The 27,740-nt window shown below is 49.3% G+C and overlaps 1 protein-coding gene across 1 annotated transcript; it reads left to right on the forward strand.

Annotated features, from left to right (window-relative positions):
- The first annotated feature begins 3,423 nt into the window (after positions 1 to 3,423).
- DMRT3 (doublesex and mab-3 related transcription factor 3) lies at positions 3,424 to 17,522 on the forward strand. Its single transcript, XM_025891694.2, has 2 exons — positions 3,424 to 3,895; positions 15,930 to 17,522. The coding sequence occupies exons 1-2, from the start codon at positions 3,424 to 3,426 to the stop codon at positions 16,895 to 16,897; spliced, it is 1,440 nt and encodes a 479-aa protein (XP_025747479.1). The 3' UTR covers positions 16,898 to 17,522.
- The last annotated feature ends 10,218 nt before the right edge of the window (positions 17,523 to 27,740 follow it).

The following is a 27,740-nucleotide window of genomic DNA, read 5'->3' on the forward strand; positions in this document are numbered from 1 at the left end:
TTGATTAAGTGGGGTTTTTTTGTTTTTGTTTTTCTATGAGGAACATCCACCAGGACTCCTGGACTTGGAGTCAGAACATCTTCGGCTTCTCAGCTAGGGCATCTACATTCCCAGCTTTTAAATAATATACACACCACGGGATTGTGCGCCAAGAGAAAGACAACGACATACGCGCATTCTCTTTGACCCTTCCGCTGTTAATACCTGTCACAATTCTACCTAGTTAATAACTGTGGTTGGAGCGCTCGCACCACCCAGAGCAGAACATGAGTGGGTCCAATCGAGTGAGGTTACATTTACTTGTAATCCTCCTTCCTCCCTTCCCAATTTCTTTGATGATTTTTCCCATAAGTGCATAAGCGGCGGGAACTTTATTAGAACAGGCCGCTCCTGAACGTGATTCGGACCATATGCTTTCTACATTCATTCCCGCTTGGGCTTTTCTTCTCCGCACTAACTGCTAACACGTTATAGTCACCTTGAAATTTCCTCTGCTATTTTCCAATTAAAAGCTTAATAGCCCTGGAAACGGAGTTCATGTGGTGAAGTTTACCATAGGCCCTTGTTCTGAAAGGCTTTCTGCTGGGATCCCATTATGTGCTTGAATAAACCCTTTCTGCAAACAGAAATGGGACTCGGGGTTGTCAGGTGTTGGGTTACAATAGACTTTGAGGCAGGGGACATTTTACCAACATAAATACAAACCTGTTCCTATAGGGAGATGTTGTCAAATACTGGGATATGGAAAACATTCCCATCAAATATGAGAAAAGGATTATTGCGCTATATCAAATGAGTATGTAGATCTCAGCCCCCGATGTGCACTGGAGTGAAACGGGGCCCGGACCAAATAATGCCAGACTGTTCCAGTGGCAAAGGGATAGGGTGGCTAGGTGACCGAAGGAGGGAAGGAGGTCGCCTTGGTAGTGGGAATGCCCCCCAAACCTGTTTTGAGAGCTGTTTTCCTTAAAAAAAAAAAAAAATCCTTTACTCCCAAGTTACTTATACTCCCCAGTTTCGCTGACCATTTGGAGAAAATTGGGAGACGTGTCTGAAAAAAGTCCGTGGTCTTTGCATTCCCAAGAGACCCAGAGATTTCCGCCTGAAAGTTCCCAGATTCAGTGTCATTCTAGACCCTCGTTGTCTCTCTTTATGTGAAGGGACTCGTCAACATCCCACTTCCCAGCCTCTTGCCCTCGGGGGGTTCCGGTGACCTCTGCCTCCCGTCCCGAGAGCTTAGGAAGTTCCTTCCAGCTGTGGTGCTTCAGGGTTTGCTTTCCTAGCGAAGGTTGGGAGCGGAGGGATTGAGGTGGGGGCGGTGGAGGGTGAGAGGCGCCCGAGGGGTCTGTGCTGACGCAGCTTTGCGGGGGAGGCCTCCTAGGGGTAGCGCTCTAGCGTCAGGGTTTCCTGCCCACGCCCCACCAGCAAGCCAGCATCCAGCGATCCCCAACTCCAGGACTAGTCTGAACAGGGGGGCGGCTAAGGGCTTCAAGGGAAACGCACACAACCCGGTTCCCTTTATAATCCTCCTCCCTTCCCAGAATCACCCTTCGGGGCGGAGGGTTGGCTGCCAGGAGGCCTGGCGGCGCTTTACTTGAATTCACAGCAAACACAGAGGGACGTTTTCCTGTTGCTTGTTTGCTTTCAGGACGGTGCAGAGAAAAACGGCCTCCCCGAGGGGACAAGGGGCGCTGTGCAGCCGAAGGGTTGGCCATTGCCGCGGACTCATCTCGAATTCGACTGGCCCCGACCTCCAAGAGATGAACTCGGTGTCCTCTCGGGAGCCTGCAGAACGAAGCCTCGGGGAATGCCGCCTCCCCAGCTTTGCACTGAACCCTTGTGCTCGCCGGCACCGCTTCACCCTCCTGTTTTTGTTTGTTTGTTTCCTTGCGGGGTGTGTGTGTGTGTGTGTTTGCTTAGGCTTCCCTGTGCCTTGCTCGCGGTAGTCTGCATTAGGCCAAACCGGTACTCGTACATTAGAGACACGCCGGTAACAGTTTAAACAGTGTGATGCTGTCCTCGTGTGCAGAGACGCTGGGGTGGGGGAAGGGGAGCACGGCCCCATCCCTTCTCCGCAACTCAATCACCAAGTCTGTGGGGATTTGAATTAGATGACTCCAGAGCTCGGTTTGATGGCGCGATGGCTGTTGGGCAGAGCCGAGCGGGGATCATCACATCCGGTAACTTGTGGGGCGCTAACGTGGCTCCCTGGTCGGCTCTCGTAAAGTTTAGACCCCGCACTCAAGCAAGTCTTCCACAAGAGCGCCTCCGGACCTTTCAGGACAGAAACTGTTTTTTACTAAAACATGGGGAGGAGGGTAGAGAAACAAAAGTCAGGGCCAGAGAGGGAGGACTGTTCTTTTTGAAATAGCCTGCAGAATGGGTTGTCGTCCTTGGGCCCGTAGGTTTTCATAAACATTCATTTTATTCTACCGCAGCAAAAGAAAAAATGCTGCAAAAGGAAATGAAGAAAACCAAAATTTCCTGGACCAATTCCACTGCCCTAACCCAACTCCACCCGCCAGTGGCCCCAGGGCCTGGCTCGCCCCAATTTAAAACTCTGCCGGCTCCTGCCGAGTCCCGGGGGCACCCGCGGCGCTCCGATAGGCTCCGGATCTCGCGGCGCCCTCCCTGCGGCCAAGAGTGGGGATGAAAGCGGCCTCCGGCTCGGTGCTGCCAGAGCAGGCCTGCGGGGGCGTGTGGGGGGGAGCGCTGGCGAGCGGTCACCTCACTGGCCTACAGGCACCCCCACCCTCACCCCCGCGGGTCCACCTCTTCCCCGCCCCGAGGGCACGGCCGCGTCCCGAGCGCCGCAGTCCGGCAAAGCGTAGGGAGCTTGGAGTAGGGGGCCGTGAGCGCCCCCGCCAGAGTGGCCCGGCTGCAGGTGGCAAGGAAGGTGAAGTGCAGGGACTCCGGGGGCGCGAGCGGGAAGGAAGGAAGAAGGCGTGGAGTGGGGTGGAGAGTGGGGAGCGCAAGGAGATCGGGACCCCGGGGGTGGGGGTGGCAGTGGGAGGGGGGAGGAGTGGGGGGAGGGCGGCGGAGGAGGTGCAGGGGCCGGCCAGCGCGCGCGGGAGCTGCAGACGAGCTGCCTCAGACCTTAACCAGAGCTCTCGCCGGCTCCTCGCAGCCGCCGCAGCGCCTCGGCGAGGGAGGACGTGCCGGCCGAGGCAGCCGCCGGCGGAGGCGCGACGCGCGGGGGATTGCCGAGCACCCGAGGGAGGCTGAGGCTGCGGGCGCCGCGGGATCCGTGAAGACGGCGGCTGCACCCCCCGCCATCCCGGAGCGCACGCAGCCGCCGGGGCTGCGGGACCAGGGACCGCTCCGCCCGCGGGCCGCCCCGGAGCGGGCCTCCCGGCCCCGCCGTCCGGCGCCCCCCGGCCCGCTGCCGCCGCCAGCCCGCCTCCTCTCCCTGGAGTCCGGGACATGAACGGCTACGGCTCCCCCTACCTGTACATGGGCGGCCCGGTGTCGCAGCCGCCGCGGGCGCCCTTGCAGCGCACGCCCAAGTGCGCGCGCTGCCGCAACCACGGCGTGCTGTCCTGGCTCAAGGGCCACAAGCGCTACTGCCGCTTCAAGGACTGCACCTGCGAGAAGTGCATCCTCATCATCGAGCGGCAGCGGGTCATGGCCGCGCAGGTGGCGCTGCGCCGGCAGCAGGCCAACGAGAGCCTGGAGAGCCTCATCCCGGACTCGCTGCGCGCCCTGCCCGGGCCCCCGCCGCCGGGGGACGCCGCCGCCGCCGCCGCCGCCGCTGCCGCCCCGCAGCCGCCGCCGTCCTCGCAGCCGTCTCAGCCGCCGCCGCCGCGGCCCGCCGTGGAGTTGGCTGCGGCCGCCGCGCTGCGCTGGGCCGCCGAGCCCCAGCCCGGGCCGTTGCCGGCGCCGCTCGCCAAGCCAGGTAAGAGCGTCTGCCGTGCGCGAGGCGGGCGCGGCGCGTGGGCGAAACCTTCGCAGCGGCCGCGGCGGCTTTGCCCGGGGGAGGCCCGCAGGTAATGTTCGGGCCTTCCCGCCCAACTCTCGCCAGGACGGTTCTTACTCTCCGGGCGCAGGCCGGCCTTCAGTCTGGACCCGGAGCAGGTGGAGCCCAGGCACCTGCCGGCAAGGTGCCTCGGGCGAGCCAAATGGCGGGACTGGGCGTCGGGCTTGCCAGACGCCTTCCCCGGGGGAACGCGGCCGCTCCAGCCGGTAAATAAAGAGGTCGAAGCAGGACCACGTTAAAACCCACGCGGGCACACACCCCACTGCGCGGCCGGGCTTTTCTGGCTGCGGGCACAGAGGGCCTTGCCTTTGGAGGTTGGGACAGGTAGGTCCAGGGAACTGTAGCCTAGGCCAAGGCTTGGCCAGCCTGAGCTGGGCGTGCTTCTCCGGCCCAGGGAACTGGAGTGAACCCGAAGCCTTTCTAGTAAGGCACTGTGGCTTCCAGCTTCTTGCGATGTGTTGAAGGAAGCCCTATTTAGAAGCTTAGTAAAAAGGGCCAGAAAGCTTTCTGAAACGGTAGCGGGAGACCCCGAATCTGGCGCACCCAGCTCTTGCGGAGCTGCTCAGATCTTTTAAGGCCGTTCCTCCGGCCGCCCTCAGCGGTCTCTGTGGTTTAAAGAAATACAGCTAAAACTTGTCCTACAGTGGAGAAGGACACCTCTGCCCAGCTCCTTCCCGGGTTCTGGGCGGATGTGGTGGTGGGCCCCTTGCTACTAAGCGGCAGCTTTGAAGAAAAGGCTCTCTCACCTCCCCTTCCGTCTCCTCCTGTGCGGTGCTGCAGAGAGGGAGAGTCTGCCCAGAGTCCTGGAGGTGGGCATATTCCCACAGCCCACCTCCCCGCTTCCATCTGCTTCCTTCCTCCGGCCCTGCAGACCCCAGTTGAGTCTCTTTCCTCCTGGGGAATCTCTGGCTTGCTGTCCTTGCCAGCCCCAGTGCTCCTGTGATTTTAGGCTCTTGGAATTCAGTGGTCATGTGTTTGATGTTCCCTTGGACCGGGCCCAGTGTACAACAGGTAAAAAGCCCATCTTCCCCGGAAGCGGAGTAGGGGCTATACCGAAATTTGGAGAGGGCAGGCCCTGGAAGGCCCAGAGCCCTCTTGTAGGTAGAGCTGGGATAGAGCTTCTGCCTACACCCCTCCCCCCTCAAATACATTGGCCCTGGCTTCTGGAGAGATGCTTTTGGGAGCACTGGACTGCTGTGTGGAGCTGGGGAAGTGCAGACTCACTGGTGAGCTGATAGGCAGCCTGGAGGGCACAGGTCCGTCTGCTGTCCTGTTGCTCAGTTACGCTCTGCAGGCCCGAAGCGCTGAGAACATCTACGTGAAGAGTAGGACTGGGCGTTTTGTGGACAGTTTGCTGAACATGGATTTTTGTGGGTATTTAATCTAAAGTAGGGTATAAGCGTATGTGGGGGTAACGAGCACCCCCCCACCCCCCATGCCTGGGCAATCTTTTGTCCCTCTCATCTCTTTGTATTTATACATTCGCCTTAGAGGAGTGGGAGGCGAGGAGAAAGACGATTCAAGAAGATTCTTTTTGCTTTTCTCTTTTAAGTTAGGACAAGTAACTAGGAGGGTTGTGTCTCAGTTCTAGAAGTTGACCCATGCCAGTAACTTTTCTTAACCTTTCCGTTTCCAGTTTCCCTGTCTGGGTTCCCCCAGTGGCAGAACAGGAGCCGGCCCTGTAAGCCAGTGGTAGCTTTTAGCTGTGGCCATCTGCCCAGCAGCACCCCAAGGGCATTGGGTTCTGGAGTCTTTGCCCAAGAGGGGATTCTTTCACACCCTGTGCTCTTCAAACCAGTCTTTGGGATAGCCAGAGTTCAAGGTTTCTAAGGAGTTGCAAAACCAAAACAACCAAGGGAGGAGGGGTCTTGAGAGCCGGGAGGGAGGCGGGGTAGGAGCTGCCGTAGCCAGCTTCTGGCTGGGGAATAAAAGAGGGAGACCATTCAACTGGAGAAACCAACCCTGGTGCGCTCGCTCTTACTCCACACCAATTATTCGGGGATAGCCTGAGCCTTCCGAATTGAAAACAAGTAATTGAACAGGAGACTAGGCTTTGGGGGACCCGAGCCATCAGGAACCAAAAGCCCAGTTTCCGGCTCCTCAGGCTGCATATTTTGCACATTCATTTATATAACTTTTGTTCTCTTCTTTCAATCGGTTCGACCCCATAATTCCATGCTTTTAAAAAATAGCCAATCACCAATCCAAAGGTGGGAGGAGGCAGGAAAAGAACAGATCATTATTTCCCATTAGGAAGGCGAGCCTACAGGTGCATTGCTTTATATGGAGGAAGCCCATTTGGGGTTTAAGTCAGAGAAAACTGTCTAGTGTGAAGACCGGTTGCTGTGTGTACTATGCCTTTTTGCAGCTGTTCTGTAATGTATTTGTATGTAACATGCTATGTGTATTTAGCAGCGTATCAGATACTCCTGGACAAGTAGCTCACTGCATTTAGAGGAGTAAGTGACGCTCTATTGGAATGGTAGGTCCACGTGTACAGTAAGTTCACAGACCATTAGGAATCTACATGTCGGCTGGCACATTACAGAGATGTGCTTGTTTGTGATATCTGTATCCAAAATGCCGTTGGTTCTTTTTGCAAAGGGCCTCTTTAGTACATAGCTATGGAGACATATGCTTGTTTGCTATTGGATACAAACTCAGGAGTCTTTCCCTCTCCAGAAATCCTTGAGAAGACCCGCTTGCCCTAGAGAAGGGTACATTTCTTGGGCACCGCTGGAGGAAAAATGCCCCGTTGGGGGAGTGGCACGTTCACACCACATTTCAGCTGTGTTGCTCAAAGAAATCTCTATCCCAAAATTCCGCTTCAGATTCTTTAAAGGAGTGGGGGTGGTTTTATCTAACAGGGGAGTACGCTGAGCATCCCTTTCAATGTGGCGGTGGCTTTAAGGAGAATTTTCCTACTCTAATGCCATTACTTCTCGTTCCGGATTGGAGCCTTCTTTTTTCCTTCTGGGTGTAATTTCCCTTGCTCCTTGATTATCGCCTATGACTGGCCTCACACTACTAGATTTTGATTGAGCCCCCAATTCTAATTTAAGCTTCTTTATACCACTGACTCACCTATTCTCCTAAATTCCCTCCTCATCGTCTTCACCCTCTCCCCTCCCCCCATGAAAATATCATGGGAAGTGTGGACTTTTTTCAGCTCTTAGTGTATCTGAGTCAGCAGCTTCAACCAGCCAAGCCAGCCTTTCCGGACGTGGGCTCAAGAGCTGAGGAAAGTTAAGGGTCACGACCAAGGTGAGGAGCTAAAGTTACATTCTTGTGTCCTCATCCCTTCCCTCACCGCCAGCTTCTCCCCCTCCCCAGGAGCGTGTCCTGGGTACCCTGGGGCTGTGCAAGGAAAGACCCCTGGTTATAGATTCTTCCTACATTTGTCTACAAAGTAAATGGTACACAAGTTCTTTAAAATGTTCTTAAAGGAAAAGGAAGGAAAAAGAAATAAAAAACAGCATATTTGGTTAGGAACAGAAGGCCAGGATCAGGTAGGAAAGTAGGAGCTCCTTTTCTGTGTGTTTCTCCTGAAGAGGAGCAAACAAGAGACCTACAAGGAGAGAAGTAAGGAGATTGTAGAAAACTGTCTTTATTTAGTTTTATCTCCTGCTCGGCACCTCTTAGCAGCTTAATGCCAGCTCTGTGCTTTTTTGCTCCAGCTTGATTGAGTCCTGTCCCGTCTGCTTCCTAATATTTAACTGTACTTTAATTTTTTTTTTTTTTTTAAAGAAGAGATAGACGCACCTGCAAGTGTAATGATTGTTACCTGATCACCGGTCCCCGGCCAGAATGGGAAACCCTAGTGATTACAGACTAGAAGCAAACGAAAAAGCCAGAAAGACTTCAAAGTCACTCATGAAGTGTAGTTATGAATTAAAAAAAGAAAACAAAACAAAAACGGGGGCGATCTGGTTATTTAAGACGGCTTGATTTGGGGCGAGGAACCTGACTCATAGTAGCCCTTTGAAACACAAAAACCGACCAAATGCAGAGGTTCAACTGGTCCCGTACTCGTGGCCTCTTGCAAACCTTTCGCCTGGGCTGGCGCAGGGGGTGGGACGCAGGACGCACAGCTGCCGGTGAGCGCAGCAGGTGCAGACGGTGGCCCGGGGCAACGTCCCGGAGGGGGGAACCCCCCCCCCAGAGGCACCTACGCCGGGGCTTTCCTCTTCCAGGGGAGCGGAGCAGGAACCCTAGGAAAGGCGCGCGCCGCGGCGGGGCGGCTGCACTGGGCCGCTGGCCCCTAGCACCCGGTTCCGGTCCCGGGGAGGCTGCAGGCGGCGGCTCGGGCCCGCTCCCAGGCCCGCCCCGGCTTCCCGGGCCGCCTCGGGGGCCGCAGGCTCCCTGCTGGCTCACCCGACGGCCGCGAGGGCAGGGCCCGGGAGCTGCGCGCTGCAGGGGCGAGAAGCCGGCGGCCCCTCCACGCCCTTCCCGCTCCCTCCCTGCTGCCTCCGCAGCTTCGGTGGGTTGCCAGATTCAGCAGCAACAAAAAAAGTGCAAATAGGCAAACAAACATACAAAAAATAGGATGTCAACGATTGCCCGGGGCATACTTCGACTGAAACACTTTTTCATTATTCATCTGAAGTTCAGATTTAACTGGGCGTCCTGCCGTTTTTGTCCGGCAACCCTAAACCCAGGCAGCGCCCTCCGCGCAGGGCGCCCCTCGGGGAGGGGGTGGCTCCGGCGCGTCCGCCGGCTTCTCTCTCTCCGTGGGGCCCCTCATGTCCCTCTTGCGGCGCCCAGGACAGGGCTGGCAGGAAAGACGAGCGCGTTTTCCGCGTCTGGGAACCGCAGGTCCACTGCCCTCCGGGAACGAATCCCCCCCCCCCCCCCACGCCATCTCACTCCTCTAGGTTATAAATCTGGCGGACAGCCGGGCTCTCGACTTACACGACCAACTTTTCTTTTCCCTGATGGATGAATTCCCGGGTTTAAAAGATTACAGTAATCACCGGAGGACAGTGTAAATCGAATCTGATTGCAATAACTTTCGGGGAAGGTCAGGCTCAAGTGAAATGTTACCAAGCAACAGGCGTTTTGTTTGCAAAATACAATCACAGAGCATTGATGAGAAATTCTTTGCTGCAGGCAGTCAGCACTTTCTGCTAACAGCTTTACAGAGAGCAAGTGAGTAAATCTTCATAAATCAACGTCCCCGGAGGACTTGGAGCCCCTTTCTGGAAATGTTGCACTTCTTTCTGACAGGGGTGGAGAATGGAGCTCTGAATCTATTTGCCTGCCCGCCTGCCTCCCCTGTCCCTCCGGTTCCTTTTTCCTCCCCTTTTTGTTTTCCTCCTTTCTTTGGCTTTTTAACCTGGTCTGGCTCCTTGGGTCTCTGGATTTCCAGGTCTCGTCCCATGTGGCCCTCCCGGCAAAGTGGGCCTCGAACTGGGGTACACGTGGGTGCTCACGGCAGAGATCAGGGCCTGAGTAGTGAACAACTGGCCATCCCAGGTCCTTCACCCTGTCACTCTCCAGGGTCCCACAGGCTTTAGGGAGTCATCCTCTCGTCTGGGCCCTGCAGACTTCTCCAAAGAAACTAAGGGGAAAGGAAAACCTCTGTGGGCTGTTTCCATTTTATTTTATAATTAAACAGCTATTTAAAAAATGAGCACAATCAACTACTTAACATTATTATGGGAAACAGAACATTTGGAATGGGTCAGTTCTTTACTGAATCTCTAATCTCTCTCTCTTTTTTTTTTTATCGCACTGACTAGGCAGTTGTACATTTTACGAAGCTGGGATTGGTCTTCTGGTTCCCCCCTCACTGTTTATTACTTTTATTAGTTCACTATGAATGTTTGTTGCACCCGTGTCTCCGCATGGGGATGTTTACAGCAGTATGAATGCTATGAATACACCATAGTCTGCCCAGAGGCTGGCCTTTGAGTTACTGGCTGTGTTTCAGTGTAAAATTTGACCAACCACGCAGATAACGTGGACATTTTACAGAAGAGTTAAACTGGAAGCCTCTCAGTGGCCAAGAGGCAATGTTTCGATCACCTCTGTATAATCTCACCTAATACAGTGCCTGGGCACGTAGTAAGAGACGTAAGGATTTTTGTTAAATGGATGAATGAATAGCCAGCTGCATTTTTATCTGTTCCGAATAAACGTGGAGATTTATAGGCCATTTTCCTCCTGCTTCTTGAAAATTGTTCCTGAGGCAGTGAAGGGGTCAAAACTAAATGTTTGCAAGACATACAAAGTCCACAGTTGCAAGCCTTATTTCCTTAAGTTCTGACATTTCTATACCAATGTTCCCCCCAAATATCGATCCCAAGGAACCATCCTGTGTTGTTAATGATTTTTTAAAAAGCAAAGCATGACAACTTGTACTTTTCACAAGTCCCCCCATCCCCCAACCCAGGAAGAAAAGGAAAGATTTTCCACTGATATTCATTCCCTGCTGTACTTTAGGTTTTCAGCCACTTAGGGTTTTGTTTTTGTTTTTGTTTTTGTTTTTGTTTTGTTTGTTTGTTTTAATGATTCAGCACTTCTAGTGTGAAATAAAGATAACAGAAAATGTAAAAAAGTGTGTCTCCTGTTAGCATTCTGACAGGGCATTGGTATCTTCTAGAAGCCCAGTCCTGCCTGGGCTCCTTCCTGTTGTTGCCATAAGATTTGTGTGTTTGGAAAAGGACCCATCAGGGAACAGTTAGAGGTGTGTCCCCCAAAGCTCAAGTCAACAGAAGAGGACATACAATCCATGTTCCAAAATGTGTGACATGATTTCAAAAGGGGAAAAAAAAAGTCCAGTGACTTTTGTACTAGGAAACATTCCTCTCTATGCCAATGTTTTTGTGTTTTCATTCAAGATAATATTTTGTTTTTGTAGATATAATTGGATTGAATGGATAAAACCCACCACATTTAAGTCTGAAAGATTCTCCATTTTTATGTGTATGTTTATTTCACGTATGTGGTAGGCTTCCCCAAAATATTTGAAATGAATACCTAGGGTTTTTTTTTTAATATAGAACTACATTTTCATATAAAAAAAAGTCTTCTAAAGGAGGAAGGATTTTGCAAACTAGTTTTAGATTGTGTTAGTGTTCAGTTCCTCTCCCTAGTCTGTAGCCAAAGGGAAAAAGAAGTCTTGTAGCTGTCTTCAGGCTTATGTGTTTTTTGAAGTTGGTAGCATTATTGTTGATAGAAAAAATTTCCTTCTTAATCGAATATCTACTTCTTTTACATACTTTGACCTGAGCGAAGGGTTTAGTTCACGGGTGGCTAGGAATATTTCTCTATCATGAAAAATATGAACTTGAAGAGTGAGTAGTAAGATTTTTCAAATAGCTGAATGCTTAAGCATTAGAAACAGCAGATTGGATCACTTTCAATAGGTGATTTGGAATCTCAGATGCAACTGATTTCTTTCTACTTTTTGACTAGTAGGTCTGGCTTTCTGCACCCATATGCTAGGGGGTAAAAATGTTATCAACTGGAGTATATTCTTACTCCCTGTGTTCTAGGAATTAGGGTGTCAGTTTCCAGAAGAAAGAGGGTAAAGTGTTTCGGGGACTATTTCCCTTTTCATTCTGTTGGTTGGCAGCGTCACATTTCTGTATCCAGAAAGGCCTTTGTGTTTTAAACCAACATGAACATTTTATAAAGTTCATTTAGGAAAAAAAAAAACCTAGAGATGTAAAGCAACGCCTGTTATTAAATTACACGTTATCACTGGGCTCGAAACCCACCCCCTATAATTACTTGTGAAAGTCTGTATTTATAGAATAATGTACAGTACATCTAGTTTAGGTACAACAGTACAACCAAGGTAGAGCGTGCCACAAAATCGCACAGGCTCCACACTCTGCCCTTCAGAAATTAAGATGGTGATGAAGGATTCTTGGCACAAGGTGAGAGGTTAGTCTTCCCTTGTCCAGGTTTGCAACCCCAACAGCCTGGGCTGTGGAGAGGGATTCTGCTCACCGGACAGTCTGGGGCGAGACTTCATGGGCTGCTCAGGTGCACAAAAGCCTTGGCTGTGCCCTACTCCTCGGTTCCTTCAAGGTCTTCTGTCTTCCCAGTACCGAGCCCAGTTGCTTGGAATGCCCTGAATCTGTAGATTTGATTCCTGGGACACCGCTTAGCCTCTTTACCATGTGGCCATAGCCTGGACACCAAGCTGGAGAGGCCGATTACCCCGAAACCTGAGAAGAGAGTATGGATGAGTCAGCACCATCCACCACCACCACTCCCTGAGAAGTAACCAGAAACACGTGCTGCTCTGGGCATGCCACCGTGGCAGGGGCAACGGGGAACACAAGAAAATCAGACAGGCAGGGGTTTTTGCAGGCTGGGGGTTCCCAGCTGGTGAACAAGGCTGGCCTCCATATAAGATTCTGCTGTGGCCTCGTCTGCAGAACAGACACATAGGTACCAAGGTGGAATTTCGTATTGTCAGATTTGGAGTCCTGACATCCAGGATCCAGTGGGTTGGGATAGTATATCCTTTGCCATTTTGAAAAAAAAAAATAATACTACATTTTCATAATGGTAGATGTGTCAGATTTGCCAGAACATCATTCTCTGGCTGAACCTCTGCTCTTTGAATCACTTTCTTCTGGAGTGTTCTGTGGAAGAGTGAATTTGGTGATAGACCTCCACACATTTTCCACAAATGTTTTCAGTGTTTGCAGCTCGTCCAGGGTGGGGAGAATTATCTTTTTTTTTATTTTATTTTATTTTTTTAAAGTAAACTCTACCCTTAATGTGGGGCTTGAACTCACTACCTGGAGATCAAGTGTCACATGCTCCATGGACTGAGCCAGCCAGACACCCTGAGAAGAATTATCTTTTAAAATAGGAAGCCATCTTTAGGTTCACTCATTTAAAAAACAGCTAAGTTCTGAGCTTCCTAGTTGTACCTTTTATTTCCTAGAAGAACCAATTGTTTCTCTTCCTTTCAAAAAAAAAAAATCTCACCATCTCTTACACTGCTTTGATACTGTGTGTCATATTTCTTTCTATCTCTCTTTTTTTTAATTGTGGTAAAATATATATACTATAAAATTTACTATTTTAACCATTTTTAGGGGTACAATGTAGTGGCATTAAGTATATTCACAATGTTGTACTACCACCCCTATTGTCCATTTCCAGAGCTTTTTCATCATCTGAAAGCCCTACACCTGTGACTCACTAAGTCTCAGTCCCTCTCCCCTGCCCCCACCCCAGCCCCTAAGGATCATTCCACTTTCTGTCTCTGTGAATTTGTCTAGTCTACGTACCTCATCTAAGTGCAGTCATAGAATATTTGTCCTTTTGTGGCTGACTTATTTCACTTAGCATATTTTCAGGGTTCGTCCCCATCATAGCATGTGTCAGAATTTCAGGCCATTTTGAGATTAATTATTCCACTGTATGTATGTACATTTTCTTTATCCATGGACACCTGAGTTGCTCCCACCTTTAGGCTGTTGGAGATGATGTGCCTATGAACCTTTGTGTACAGTATGTATCCTGTTGGATAGGAAGCAAGTTCTTTCTGGCTCTGTTTTCCTTTTCTCCGTGCACATCCATCTTATCTGCCCAATGAGATAATAAATCCCACAAGTTTAGGACCAGTCTTAAACTTCCTGGTATTTTTCACCTCCTTTTTATCTGTTTCCTTCAATATCTTGCATAGTACAGGGATACAAATACTTGACACTGATAAGAATAGGTAAGGAAAGCTGAAGTTAAATCTAAAAACCCTGTTTAGAGGTACACAGTATTTAAAGCATAATTTTATTTTATATTTACCTGGGCCGTGTCTTTGACTTGTTTCTCCAAGCTCCACTGAGCGGGGTCAGAAGTCCAATTGTGTGTTGAGGTCAGTGATGGGTGAACGCACCGTCCCTGTACACTCATTTTCAAGTGTTTAATAACAGAGTTAACTGCCAAGAGGTACGCATGGGGTCATGAGTCAGGAAAATGTAGATACGTCTAGCTTATTAGAATGTGGATCTGTAGAAGCTTTTCTGTTGTTGTTTTTCTCTTTTGGATTAAGAACAAATACCAGGTTCACTCAGGAGATAACCTCTGGGTCCCTTGTCCTGAGGAGTTGCAGGAGGGAAGATGTCAAATGTCTCTTACAAAAATAGGTCTTCTGCACGTCCCAGAGGTGTTCTAGAAAGCCAAGTTGGCTTAATATTGCCGGCTGCAGATGATCCCCACATAGAAACCTTGCAGTAGTTTACTTAAAATGCACATTTGGGATAAGTGTGAATTTGTATCAGACTTACAACTGCCAGTTGCATTGATAAAGCGTTTAAACCTATTTTAAAATGCATTTATCTTTGCTTGGCACATACGTATTGCTTTGTGAAGAATCAACGTTTTGTTTTTCCAGTATATTGAAGATAAATCCCACATTAGAAAAATGTTCCTAAATGGGCCTTTGTTTAAGGCTTTTAAAGTAAACAACAACAAATTGGAGGAGGAAGATTTTTGAAGGTGCTGTGATGAAATTTCACTGGCTGGTTTTCTAAATTTAATCAGGTGTGCCCACAGAGAAGGCGACAATGAAGCTATTCAGGCTGAGCAGCAGAAAACATAGGCTGACCAATTGTTTACACCCTGGCAACTGGGTCATTAATAACTTCCATTTTTAGATCAGTTACATTGGCTTTGAGGAGAGACAGCCAGTCAGTGTTTTCAAAAGGATAAAAACCTACCTGCATATAGCATGCGAATAAAGAATATGTTCTTTTATAAAGGTCTGTTGGTATTTCCCACTGCAAGGAAATCCAGTCTACTCCCTTCTGCGTGCTTAGCGCTGTAATACTAGCCCTTTGGGGGCTAATGTCTTAGGTCAAAATGTTAAATTTGTAGCTGCTTTGGTTCACAGCAAATCTCTGCTTTATTTGGGAAACTTTTTCTTTCCTTTTGGTATAATTCAAGAAGGTATCTTTAAATCCTTTCCATGAACCTTACTAATAAAACAGTTCATGAAACAGTTTCACCTCTTTACACCCACGGTCCTGGCGTTATGGGCGCCTTGTTTCATGGACAGGTCATGCCCCCTGTGCAGTTTGACACATCTCTCCAGCCATTTCCTTCCTGTCCTGCGACCTGCCCCACCATCCAGAAGTCACAGCTCGTTCTACTTGCCCCTCTCGTGCAAGTTGCAGGCGACCTGAGTGGAGTCTGTCGCTCCCTGGAGTGGCTTCGGAAGAAAGATGTCGATGCAGAGAGGCTTCTTTCTGGTAATCCCATTGATGATTGTACATGGTAACCTGAGGAAACACGGGACTAGTTCACAAGACATATGTAACGCAAAATCTGCATATGGGAAATGGATTTAAAATATAAAAGTCCCCTTCTATGGATATATGGGTCGTGAGCCAGCTGGTGGTGTCCCTAGGTGACACCAGCCACCTCATTTGCAGAAGAGGAGCCAGAAGACAAACCCAAGCTCATTTTCCCGTTCTTTTCTGCACTGCGTTTATTCCTAGACCTACAGAAGGCCCCTATTTAGATCGTCACTGTTATGACAGCTACATCATTTATGGTTATAGGGATCATATCCCTGTTCTGTGTTCAAGGCAAGCTTCTCTGCGCACATCAGCCTGAGAAATCACTCCGGTTTCTAGATTTTTGTTTAGTCTTTTTTTTTTTTTAACCCCACATTCGCCAGTGAGGTGGTTTGGATTCTTCTTAAAAGGCTTTCGGCGGGGGGCGGGGGGGGGGTGGGGGCTGCCTGGCGGGCTCAGTCCTAGAGCGCGCGACTCTTGATCTCAGGGTCATGAGTTCGAGGCTCACGTTGGGTGCAGCGATGACTTAAGAGAGAGAGAAAGAAAGATAAAGGCCTCCAGTGTGTTGGCACCCACCCAGTCGCATTCCCCCTTCCTCGTCGCCTGTGTGGGGCTCTCGCCCGAGCACATCTGTTCCTCTTTATGCACACCAGGAAAGGATTAACGCAGCTGTCTCTGCTTTTCAGATTTGACGGAAGAACGGCTGGGGGACAGCGGTTCGGCCGACAACACGGAGACCTTCAGCGACAAAGACGCCGACCAGAGGAGCTCCCCGGATGTGGCCAAAAGTAAGGGCTGCTTCACCCCCGAGAGCCCCGAGATGGTGTCGGTGGACGAAGGGGGCTACGCGGTCCAGAAAAACGGAGGCAACCCGGAGAGCCGCCCCGACAGCCCCAAGTACCACGCGGAGCAGAACCACCTGCTGATCGAGGGCCCCTCGGGGACGGTGTCCCTGCCCTTCAGCTTGAAAGCCAACAGGCCGCCCCTGGAAGTGTTGAAAAAAATATTCCCCAACCAGAAGCCCACGGTGCTGGAGCTCATCCTGAAGGGCTGCGGCGGGGACCTGGTGAGCGCCGTGGAGGTCCTGCTGTCTAGCCGCTCCTCGGGGTCCGCGGCGGCCGACCGAACTGCGGCCGAGCCCGAGGGGCTGGTGCTGCCCCCCAACGGGCACATCTTTGAACACAGCCTGAGCTCCTACCCCCTCTCCTCCTCCAAGTGGTCCGTGGGCTCGGCCTTCAGGGTCCCGGACACGCTGAGGTTTTCTGCCGACTCTAGTAACGTTGTCCCCAACCCCTTGGCCGTGCCCCTGCAGCATCCTTTCCCCCAGCCGCCCCGGTACCCGCTGATGCTGAGGAATACTTTGGCGAGGAACCAGTCGAGCCCCTTTTTGCCCAGCGACGTCACCCTGTGGAACACCATGACCCTGCAGCAGCAGTACCAGCTGAGGTCCCAGTACGTGGGCCCCTTCCCCTCTAACTCGGCCAGCGTCTTCCGAAGCTCGCCTGTCCTCCCCGCGCGCGCCCCCGAGGACCCCCGCATCTCCATCCCCGACGATGGCTGTCCTATGGTGGCGAAGCAGTCCATTTACACCGAGGAGGACTATGACGAGAGGTCCGACTCCTCAGACTCTAGAATACTCAACACCTCCTCTTAAAGTTGCTCCCTGCTGGGTGGTGTGACCAGGTGACGTTTTCTGTGCATTTGAAACCCCGGGGGCACCCCACCCCCAGGAGGGGGGCCACATCCTGTGTATACCCTTTACTTCTGTTTGACAAAGTGACTGTGCTTGATTCTATACCTTAGCAATAAAAAACATAACTTATTTAATTTCTTGCACTTCATTGGAAAATGCCAAATAGCTCTGCTCTGTGGCTTTAGTGCTGAATGTTTGTTGTAAAGGAGAGTCTAATGCTAAGAATAGTCTTGGGAAAGCCGGGTCTGCCGCCAGATTTATTTGGGGATGGAAAGCTGAGGGTCAGCTTTGCTCCCAGACTCAACCCGGAATGTCCGAGAAAATAGTAATACTTGAATGCGGTTTCCCAAAAGAGGATTCCTCAGGATATGTAAAAACTAAAGCAAGTGGTTCGGTTGCAAATGGACTATAAACAGGGACCTTACATTCTTATGCTAAAAATCCTTCTTGCATCTTAGAGAGAGACTGCACTTAGGAATAGAGTGAACCACTCACATGCTTTTTAAGCTTGGACAGTTTTCAGAGACAAACTCCATTAAGAATTCTTCTTCTCACAGGGCTGAATTGAAACATGCGTGATGTCAATGTAAATCCCATCACAGCTGTGAACTGCATGAAATGTATTGTGAAATGAACACAAGATTAAGCTTTGTCAGGTTAATGTAGCATGCTGAGGACTCTAGAAAAAAAAAATAAACTAAGGAGACCATCTTCGTTCATGTCATTTCTACTTGTGGAAAGAGGATCCCTAAAGAGAGAAGCTCCATGTGAAAGCTACTTCCTAGCGCAGGGGTGAGGAATCAAGGGATCTGTGGAACGCGACATTCCTTGAGAAAAATGAATGGCAAAGTTTGGGGGCTTCATTCAGAAACACTGGGAATTTATTGTTTAAGAATAGAGCTCAGTTCAGTCCCTCCACTCATTCATTTAATTCTTCAGCAGATATGTAGTGAGTGCCTATGTGTAAGAGAATGCTTTTTGTCTGCTATTATCCAAGTCACCTGTCCACGAGTCCAAGATAAGCAGGGATGATAATGGAGAGTCCCATTAAAGAATAAAGTAAAAACGAAACAATTTACAACGTGAGGAGTAAGTAAAGTACTTAGCACTGTACCTGACATAGAGAAAGCCCTTGATATATGAGAGCTATGATTGCTTTTAATTAAGCTCACTAGCTTTTGCATTCTTGCTCAGATATTTTAAAAAGAGAGTTTGCAAATAATAATATTCAGTGGTGCCCACACTAACCACTTCTCTTGTTGTGTCCATTCTTCAAAGCGCTTGAAAGCAAAGATGACCGCTTAAGTCAGACAATAAACTTACAAAGTGAGAGGGGAAGTAAGTAAGCAAATAAATAAAAGCCTCTGCATGACGAGGATGCAGAAAGAGCTCCCAATTTGAGAATAAGTCTGGAAGGGCTCTTCAGTCTGGAAGGGAGAAGGGCAAATCCCCTTGGCCTGAGATACTCCCTCAGCTGAGGGACAGGAGCTCCTATCAGCTGCCAACCACGCTTGGGATGGGTCCCAGGGGGATAAAGAAAAAAAAAACCACTTAAAAATCTCATCTTTATTTCTATAGGACACTTTGGGAATGAGAATCTTTGATGGGGAAAAATTCTTTATATTATTTGGACTAATACGTATTTCATGCACATAGGTCCCTACCAGGGAGTTTAAAAGTAAATACTATTGTTGTTAGGCTTGTATTTTGACATTAGCATATATGTCAGGGAAGAAAGCGAGGGAGTGTAGAAGAAAATAATTGGACCCCTGTTTCTAAAGACCCATGTCTGGGACATCTTATGTGGTGGTGATGGGCTAATGTCTGGGCCTACCTAGGACAAACGTATTTCCCAAGGTATGTTTGTCTCAGAAGCTTATCTGCAATCATTTAACAAGCAACAGTGGTAACAGATCCCCTGTGAGCCCGTGGTGCTACAAAATCTGTCTTTAGCTGTTACTACTTCAGGCTGAACGACCCGGATTGAGCAACACTCGCCCTAAGATGCAGTGTCTTTACAGCATGATCCCCCCCCACCCCCGCCCACAGATCACCAAACTCATGGACTCCTTGTGACAACGGCCAGCAACATGGACTTATCTGTAAGGCAGCGAACTCCTAGGCTAGTGCGGGTATGTTTGATCCTCAATGTAATCTTCTGAAGCAGGATATATTTATTTCAAGGGGGGGTGGTAAGTGTGGTCTGGGGTCAGATGGGAGAAATTGGTTCAGATCCTATATCCTTTGTCCAGCAGTCAGTTTTGCTTCCTCTGCTGTCCTATGGTCTGAGCCCTCTCTTAGATTTGAGGTCAGCTCTCAAAGACCATCCTGCTTTGACGTGTAGCCCACGGGCCCTCAGATACTCACATAAAAGAGAAGAAATCAGCCAACTCCTTCTGGCTAAATCCCATCTGTCACACAGACAAGTAACAGGGTGCTTGGCGGGTCACTTGCAGCTGGGGCAAGCCAGCCTTATGGAAAGTTAATCCATGTGAAACCGGGGCGCCTCTCTCCCCTTCTAGTGAGGACCTGCCAATTGCTCGTCTTAAATGCTTTGTTCATCTACTATGTGAGTGGGGGTGGGTCAGTCATGTTCTACAGCGGTTTGTCTCCAGGTGTGATCCGCGCACCCCAACGCTTCCCTTTCTAGTTTGGATTCCTGAGCCCTGCTTGCTGAGCTCAGAATCTCGGAGAGCCTCAACACCTCCGTTTTTATCGTCCTCGGCAGGTGACTCTTAAACTCACTAAGACTGGAGCACATCACGTCCTTGGGTTTTCGTCTTAGACCTATGCCCAGTAAAGGAGCCGAGGGAGAGGTTTAAATCCCTACGTCCTCCACTCCGGCCCTCGACGTAGTTCACGTAACTTTAGAGGCAATGTTAACGTTTGAATCGAGTACACATTTGAGATCAGAAGTGCCTGTTTTTGGGAAACCTTTGATTGGCAGAGCACCTGATCTTAGTATAAATGTGCTCCCCTTACCCTCAAGGGGAATGCCATTTAAAGCTCCCGAGATTTTTCAGTGCTGCTGACCCTTAAGGTGTGCGTGATTCCAAGTTTACTAGTGACACCTGGAAGTAGTTTTTGCTCTGGGGCTGGAGCTTTGAGTTTTAAGACACATCAATAATTCCCTTCCCCCCTCCTAATTTTACTGAGATATAATCGACATAGAATATTGTGTAAGTTTAAGATGTAGGAGGTGACGATTTGATAGGTGTATATATTGCAAAATGATTTCCACCGTAAGGTTAGTTAACACATCCATCACCTCACATAATTACGTGTGTGTGTGTGTGTGTGTGTGTGTGTGTGTGTGTGTGTGTGTGTGGTGAGAACATTTACCACCTGTTCTCTTAGTAACTTTCAAGCATCCGGTGTAGTATTGTTAGATGTAACCACCAGGCAGTACATTGGATATCCAGAATATCTTACGACTGTAAGTTTGTGTCCTTTGACCCACATTTCCCCATTTCTCCCACCCCCCCCCACCCAACCAATCCCCTGGCAAGCGTGATTCCAGTCTGTTTCTGTGCATTTGGCTTTTTTAGATTCCATGTAGAAGTGAGATCACACAGTACTTGTCTTTTTGTGACTGGCTTATTTATTTCACTTAGTATGTGACATTTGCTTTCTCTCTTGGTCTGTTGATGGACACTTAAGTTGTTTCCATGTCTTGGCTATTGTGAATAATGCTCCAGCCAACATAGGGCAGAGATACCTCTTTGAGATATTGATTCCTTTTTCTTCAGAAATATACCCACAAGTGGCATTGTTGGATCATAGAGTATTTCTGTTTCTAGTTTTTTGAGGAGCTTCCATACTGTTTTCCATAGAGGCTGCACCAGTTTACATTCTCACCAATATTGCCCAAGGGCTCTCTTTTTTAAAAATGTAGTTTTGTTTTTTCAAAAGATCTTATTTATTTGAGGGAGAGAGAGTGCAAGCACAAGCAGGGGGAGGGGCAGAGGGAGAGGGAGCCTGACGTGGGGCTCGATCCCGGGACCCCGAGATCATGACCTGAGCCGAAGGCAGACGCTTCACCGACTGAGCCAGCCAGGCACCCCTCAAGGGCTCCCTCTTCTCCTCATTCTTGCGGGCATTTAGTTTCTCTTCTCTTTTTGATAATAGCCATTCTAACAGGTGTGAGGTGATGTCTTCCTGTGAAATATCAATGCTCTTGATGGGAAAAGCAAGAGTAGTTGCACAGATGTTTTGAGAAGCAAGGCATTTCTTAGCCAGGTACATGGTTGTGGTTGAAGTTAATAGAGTGACTGGAGAGGTGACAGGGACCAGGAAGAAGGGGCGGGGATTCTGAGCCCCTGGTCCAGGCTGTGGCCGTTAGCTAGCAGGCTTCTAAGAGCCTAAGAACATTTAAAATTTACAGAAGGAAATTGGACCAGAGAAGGAGGTATGCAGTGGGAGCAGTCATGTATCATGGGGTCCGCTCTTTAAGGGACTCATCGTCCAAGGTCCCCAGGTTGCCCTGTGGCTAGGTTGATGGGAGGTGATAGGAAGGGGGACATCCTGGGAACATTTGTTGGGTGCCCAGAAAACAGGCGCTGATTGCCTTTGATCTGACATATTTGAAAAATGGACATGATTTCAGGGCATACTGTTTCAGTCATTCATTCTTTATATGCACATTTACTCAGCAGAAGTGAGTTGAAAATAAGATGGATGCTAAATTTATATGTTAATTTTAATATTGAAGCTATCCTATACTTGAAGAATAAGATCAATACTTCATTTTCATTTCTTATGTGGTACTGAACGTTGTCATTACTGGAAAAAAAAAATCATTTCCGAGTGCATCCTCCCAAATTCCAATCTCAGAGGGCAGAGGAGGCTTGGGAAGGGCGATCTCGCCTCTTGCTGATGGTCTGTTCAGTGAGGTGCTCTTAGTGTCCTCACAGTATCGTTTACTATTTCAGTGTGAAAGGTCAATAAAAAGGGTCATGGTTTTCCTCAAATTACAATGGAGTTCATTTACCGATCGGATTCTGAGAGTCGGCAGGGGTGTTAGGCTGTGTCAGGAGTTTCATATGTCCCACGGGCAAAGCCACTGGACTTAACTAAAAGTAAACTTAGCAGTTGCAGAAAAATTATACTCCAGAAGACTTGAGTCGTTGCTTAGTTGTTTTAGACCCTGGCCTCACACTTATACTGCAACTCCTTCTTCTTCTTCTTTTTAAGTGAGCACCACACCCAGCGTGGAGCCCCGTGTGGGGCTTGAACTCATAACCTTGAGATCAAGACTTGGATGCTTAACCAACTGAGCCACCCAGGTGCTCCTACACTGCAATTTAAATGAAACATTCCAAAGGTCTCCCAGCTACACCGGGTGTAGTCAGATGTGGGATGGCTTCTCTGGAGGGAGGGTTGGTGAGTGGGACTTGGGACCCAGGGCCACCATGGCGATCCGCATGGGCTCTGTCTCATCCGCAGACTCCTGGCTCCCCAAGCCGGCCCCAGCCTTCCTCGTTGGCTTCTGCCTTCAGGGAGCGCCGGGTGACCTTGGCTGCCCTGGGTGGTTGTGCATGTTGTGTGTTGCACCGGAGAGCCTGGCCAAGAGGGCAAGGGGGTGGGGCTCAGATCTGGAGTGAGTGCTTCTTTCTGATTTGCCAGAGCAGTAAGGGCACTGTTTTGGGAGGTGCCTTTTTCTACTTTGCAGGAAGGTAGAGTCAAGGGTAGCCGGCACTCTGGGGAAAGGTAGGGAGAAGGGAAAAGAGTGAATGAGTTGCAAGTGAACAGCCTGAACATTCACGGAATTAGCTGTGGACGCTATTGATAAATCTTTGCCACCGCATCTCCCTCAGCCTATCCCCTTGGAGGAAATAGGAGATAGTTTGGTCACTTTAATTAAAGTGTACAAAAGTCTCACTCGGTGCATTTGAGATTAGAAAGGGAGATGTCAGGGGACACCTGGGTGCCTCAGTTGGTTAAGCATCAGACTCTTGATTTCAGCTCAGGTCATGATCTCAGGGTCCTGGGATCGAGCCCCATGTCAGACTCCACGCTCAGTGGGAAATGTGCTTGAGATTCTCTCTCTCCCTCTGCCCCTCCCCCACAGTGCTTTCTCTCCCCTCCCCTAAAATAAAAAATATACTTTCCAAAAAAAAAAAGAAAGGAAAAGAAAGAAAGGGAGATGTTAGAGAGGGAGGAGAACCAGCCTTTACTGAGCACCTACTGCTGGCATGTATGTCACACTCCATTCTGACCTCAGGACGTCTCAAGGGTTGTCCCGGCTCTGAAATAAGCTCAGGCCACTAGCAGCCGGGCAGACAGATGTTATTTGGGGCTGCCTGAGTGGGCAACAGTGTATGGGAAACAAAGCTGATGAATGAATGAAAATGCCTGCAGCAAGCCCTGAAAGATGCAGCTTCCTGTCTTCAGGAGCGCTCTGGGAACCAGCCCTCTGCCTGTCTCCAATACAGTCATATCCAAGGATCACTGCAGATCCCGATTCGTCAAGAAACATACGCCTTGTGGTTTAGTCTTAAAGGTAGTATATGTAAAGTTTTAAAAACTGGCAATTGGACATGATGTGTATTTAATTCCGTATTAAATGGAATATTCAGTTTACCAGAGTACCCTGTATGTATGTCAGAAACATGTTCCAAAAATCTGTGTTTATACCCATAGAGAAAATTTTGTTGATCCAACATGATTTATTCAAATTAGCAATACAAAGCACCTGTTGGATGTTATTAATTGGTTTAAAATATGTCTAGATCCAATCCAAATGCCAATTAATTTATTAAAAACAGGGACTCCTGTGTGGCTCCGCCCGTTAAGCATCCGACTCTTGATTTTAGCTCAGGTCATGATCTTAGGGTTGACATCGAGCCCCACATCGGGCTCCATGCTGGGTGTGGAGCCTCCTTGAGATTCTTTCTCTCTCCCTGTCTCTCTCTGCCTCGCCCCCACACTCACGGGCTCGCGCTCTCTCTCAAAAAAAACCAAAACCCAAAACAGAAAATGCTACCCAGAATCCAGCACTTTCCAGAAGTAGTTGGGAGTTAAGTGGGACTCAGGAGCAATCCTTTAGAACATTTAGAACAGCATCTGTTCTAGCCACTTTTCTACGAAATGATGAACATCTATTAACTCATTTCATCTCAACAACCGTCTGAGGTCAGCAGTATCACTCGCTCCCTTTGATAGATGGGGAAGCAAGGAAGTAAGTTTGTCCAAGGACAACTTTCTGGAAGTGGTGGATGTGGGGCTTACCTCTTTGGATTCATTCTATGGGCTTAGAGTTCACAGGGTTATTTTATTTATTTATTTATTTATTTATTTATTTATTTATTTATTTATTTATTTATTATTTATTTATTTATTTATTTATTTATTTATTTATTTATAAAGATTTTGAGACCGCGCACCGCGCCCTTGCGCATGTGCATGAGCAGCGGGGGAGGGGCAGAGGGAGAGGGGAAGCAGGCTCCCTGCTGAGCAGGAAGCTGGATGTGGGACTGGAACCCAGGACCCTGAGATCATGACCTGAGTGGAAGGCAGATGCTTGACCGACTGAGCACCCCCCCCAGGTGCCCCACAGGGTTTTTATTTAAAAATTTTTGTTTAAGTAGGCTCTACTCCCAACGTGGGGCTTGAACTCACAATCCGGATATCAAGCGTTGCATGCTCTACAGATTCAGCCAGCCAGGCGCCCCTGGGATTTGCAGGGTGTTTTAGAGCTCCTCTTCCTTTCTTTGCTAAGCCCCCTGGTTTTCTCCGAAGACGCCTCCATCAGAGGTGGGAAGTGCAGCTGCGGCTGCAGTCTGGGGCACCGGAGTAATCCGGACCCTCCCCGTCCATCAGCGGAGCCAGCTGCCTATTAATGAATGGTCTTCCCCCCCTCTGCTGCCCCCTAGAGGTGAGTTGGAGTAAAATGGATGCATCAGCATTTTCCCTCTGGTCCTTGTGAGGCAGGAGGAAGAAGAGGGGGGAAGGAGGCGATGAAGATGGAGACCCTTTGGGGCAGAACAGGGCTCCCGCCTGTTTAGGTGTGCAATTAAGACTCTGCTCAACTATGGAAGGCCCATGATCTGTGCAAGAGTTGGTGGTGGTAGCATCTGGAACTTCTGCTTGGTTTCTTGACCAACAGCAATCGAAAACAGCTCTACCTAGGAGCTAAGTGGTGAAGGGGATCAGATTATGTCACCCCAAATGTGCCACTTTGGCATAAGGATTATTTTGAGCTGAACGCAATTGAGAATCAACAGATGCAGGAAGAGTTCTTTGCCCCATCCCCCAGATCTGCCTAAAAGCAGGGCATAAATTGCCCTTTGAAGAAGTTGCTTGCCCTGTATCAGGGATAGAAGAGCAACTCTCATCACTGAAAACAGGGAATCAACACCAAAATGAGCTTGCAGAAACATAGCCCTTGTCTTCCATTATGTCCTAGTCACTTCCCTGCAATTTATCCCCTTTGACACTCAAATCCTCTTTCCTTTTATAAGAAAGCATATGAGCCCCCAAGCCTAAGCCACTTCTTTGAGTTTCACTTCTTTTCTGTGAACTGACATGCATGTAAATATTTGTGACATGCATGTAAATATTAATAAAAATTATGTGCCTTTTCTCCTCTTAATCTGTCTTTGGTTAGTTTAATTTGCAGACCGCCAGCTACTGAACATAAGAGGGTAGAGGAAGAGCTTTTCCTTCCTGACAGTGGACAGTGTCAGACAGTGAAGTTCACGGTAAGGAGGGAGGATTGTGGTTTCTGATCTCCCTCTCAGGGGTCGGGGCACAGGAGGAGGAGACTAGAGCAACCCCAGCAGAATTCCCCAGCACCACTGGCCCCTGCCAGGACTGAGCTGCATGATGAAGGTTCACAGAGCAGTAGAGCTGAGCAAACCCGTGTGCTGGAATTCTAAGCATCCTGCTTCCGTCCTCAGGGCAGGGACAGGAATGCACCCATGAGCAGTAGGCCTGTCTCCCAGTGGATCAAAGGGAAGAGTGACGTGCCCACTGGGACCTGAAGGCCTACCACCCGGACAGAAATCAGCTTGCTGAGGGATGCCTGGCCAGACAGCCAGATCCAGGGGTCCCGGGCCCCACTTTCTCGTGGGAGTACCTCAGTGTGGCTGGGATTAAGTCTACTTTATTTTTCAGATTTCTTGCACAACTGAGGCCAAAGGAAGAAGAGCTCACTGAGGAGCTGCCTTGGGTCAGGCACCAGATACAATACACCAGTTAAAATGGAATTTCACATAAACAGTGAATAATTTTTTTTAGCATAAGTATCTCCCAGGCAATATTATGTAAGAATTTCCTGGGACATATTTATGTTCTGCAATATAAGTATTGCCTAAACATACTTATACTGAAAAATTATTCATTGTTTGTCTAGAGTCCAGCTGAACTGAGTGTCCTCTGTTTCTAGTTGCTAAGTCTGGTGGCCCTACCTGGAGAACGGTGCTTCTGTGGCCTGCCTGTGGCCGTGGCTGTGGTCCTGTCTCTACAGTCAAGGAAATAGGACAGCTGGGGTCTTGACTCGCTGGACTGAAGGCCTCACCAGCCCTCAGATGCATTTTGTTTGAACCGTACTGAGTTTTTACTTTCATTTTCAGCCGACTGCCAACATTGAAAAACTGGCAGATCTCACATAAACGCCAGGGTTTTGGGGCTTTCCTGGCAAAAGTGGGAGACCTGGCAATATCACAGGGAAGCCAACTGGTTGCCCCCACCCTCTTGGTCTCACTTACTTCTGCCTGGTTCCTGTAGCTGCATTTGGGACCAACCCATGTAGAGCATTAGCACCGTACATCCTGCCCTAGGTGGGGAGGTGTTTTCTTTGGTCCTGCAGCCCTGAGTGACTGTTGGCCCTGACCCGGTTCATCTGGGGTGTGGGGGCTCTGTCCCTCTGCCACCCCCCCCCCACTTTTGACCTGCTCACCTGCTCCTCAGAAGGGCTGAGGTGTGATGTGGCACAAATCCCTGACCCCTTCCTCTGGGTCTCAGTTTTCATCTCTAAAATGAGAGGGAAGTGGGGCACCCAGCTGACTCAGTCGGAAGAGCATGTGAGTCTTGATCACGGGGTCGTGAGTTCGAGCCCCACTTTGGGTGTAGAGGTTACCTAAATAAATAAGATGGAATGACAGGGAAGTCAATCCATGCTTCCCAACACTCTTTTTTCTTTGGTACCAAAAGTTCTGTTTTATCAACCCCATGCCACTGCAAATCCAATGTTTTGAAAGATCTCGTTTCCCTGAGCAAATGACATATACCGCTAACAGCCTGTGAATTCTGGTCAGCCTGAGAGCTAACCAGCCAACCGGTGTCACCACACCTCATTGATCAAATCCCTTCTAAAAGCAAACACATTTTGTAAGCTCCTGTAACCTTACTGAAAATGCGCCCGGGGCCCCTGCTGCCACCTTCAGAGCCGCGAGGGGCTGGGGGCCAGCTCAGTCAGGTTGGTCTAGGTGACACGGCAGCAGCAAACTCCAGAATTTCCGTGGCTGGACCCAGAAAAGTTGAAGCCCCTGCAAAGCGTGTGGTGGGTGAGGCAGCTCTACGGGTAGTGACACACGGATTCAGTTTCTTTCTCTGCTGTGGCCCTGCCACCTCAACATGTGGCTTTTGTGGCGGGAGAAGAGATAGCTGAAGGGGGGCTTTTTCTGGCCTGCCTCTGCTCGCATTTCATCAGCTGGATCCGGTCCTGGGGGTCTCACTTAAGCGAAGCGGGCTGGAAATTTATAGCTGTCTGTGTGGCGGGGAAGGTGCAGAGGAATGCACATAGTGAGCACTAAAGGGGACACGAGATGAGCCACGGCGCCCCTTTAGCTCCAAGATCTGA

The sequence above is a fragment of the Callorhinus ursinus genome, unplaced genomic scaffold (genome assembly GCF_003265705.2).
Source record: "Callorhinus ursinus isolate GAN/ISIS: 27379988/994484 unplaced genomic scaffold, GSC_fseal_2.0 scaffold28, whole genome shotgun sequence".
In the NCBI taxonomy this organism is placed as follows: domain Eukaryota; kingdom Metazoa; phylum Chordata; class Mammalia; order Carnivora; family Otariidae; genus Callorhinus; species Callorhinus ursinus.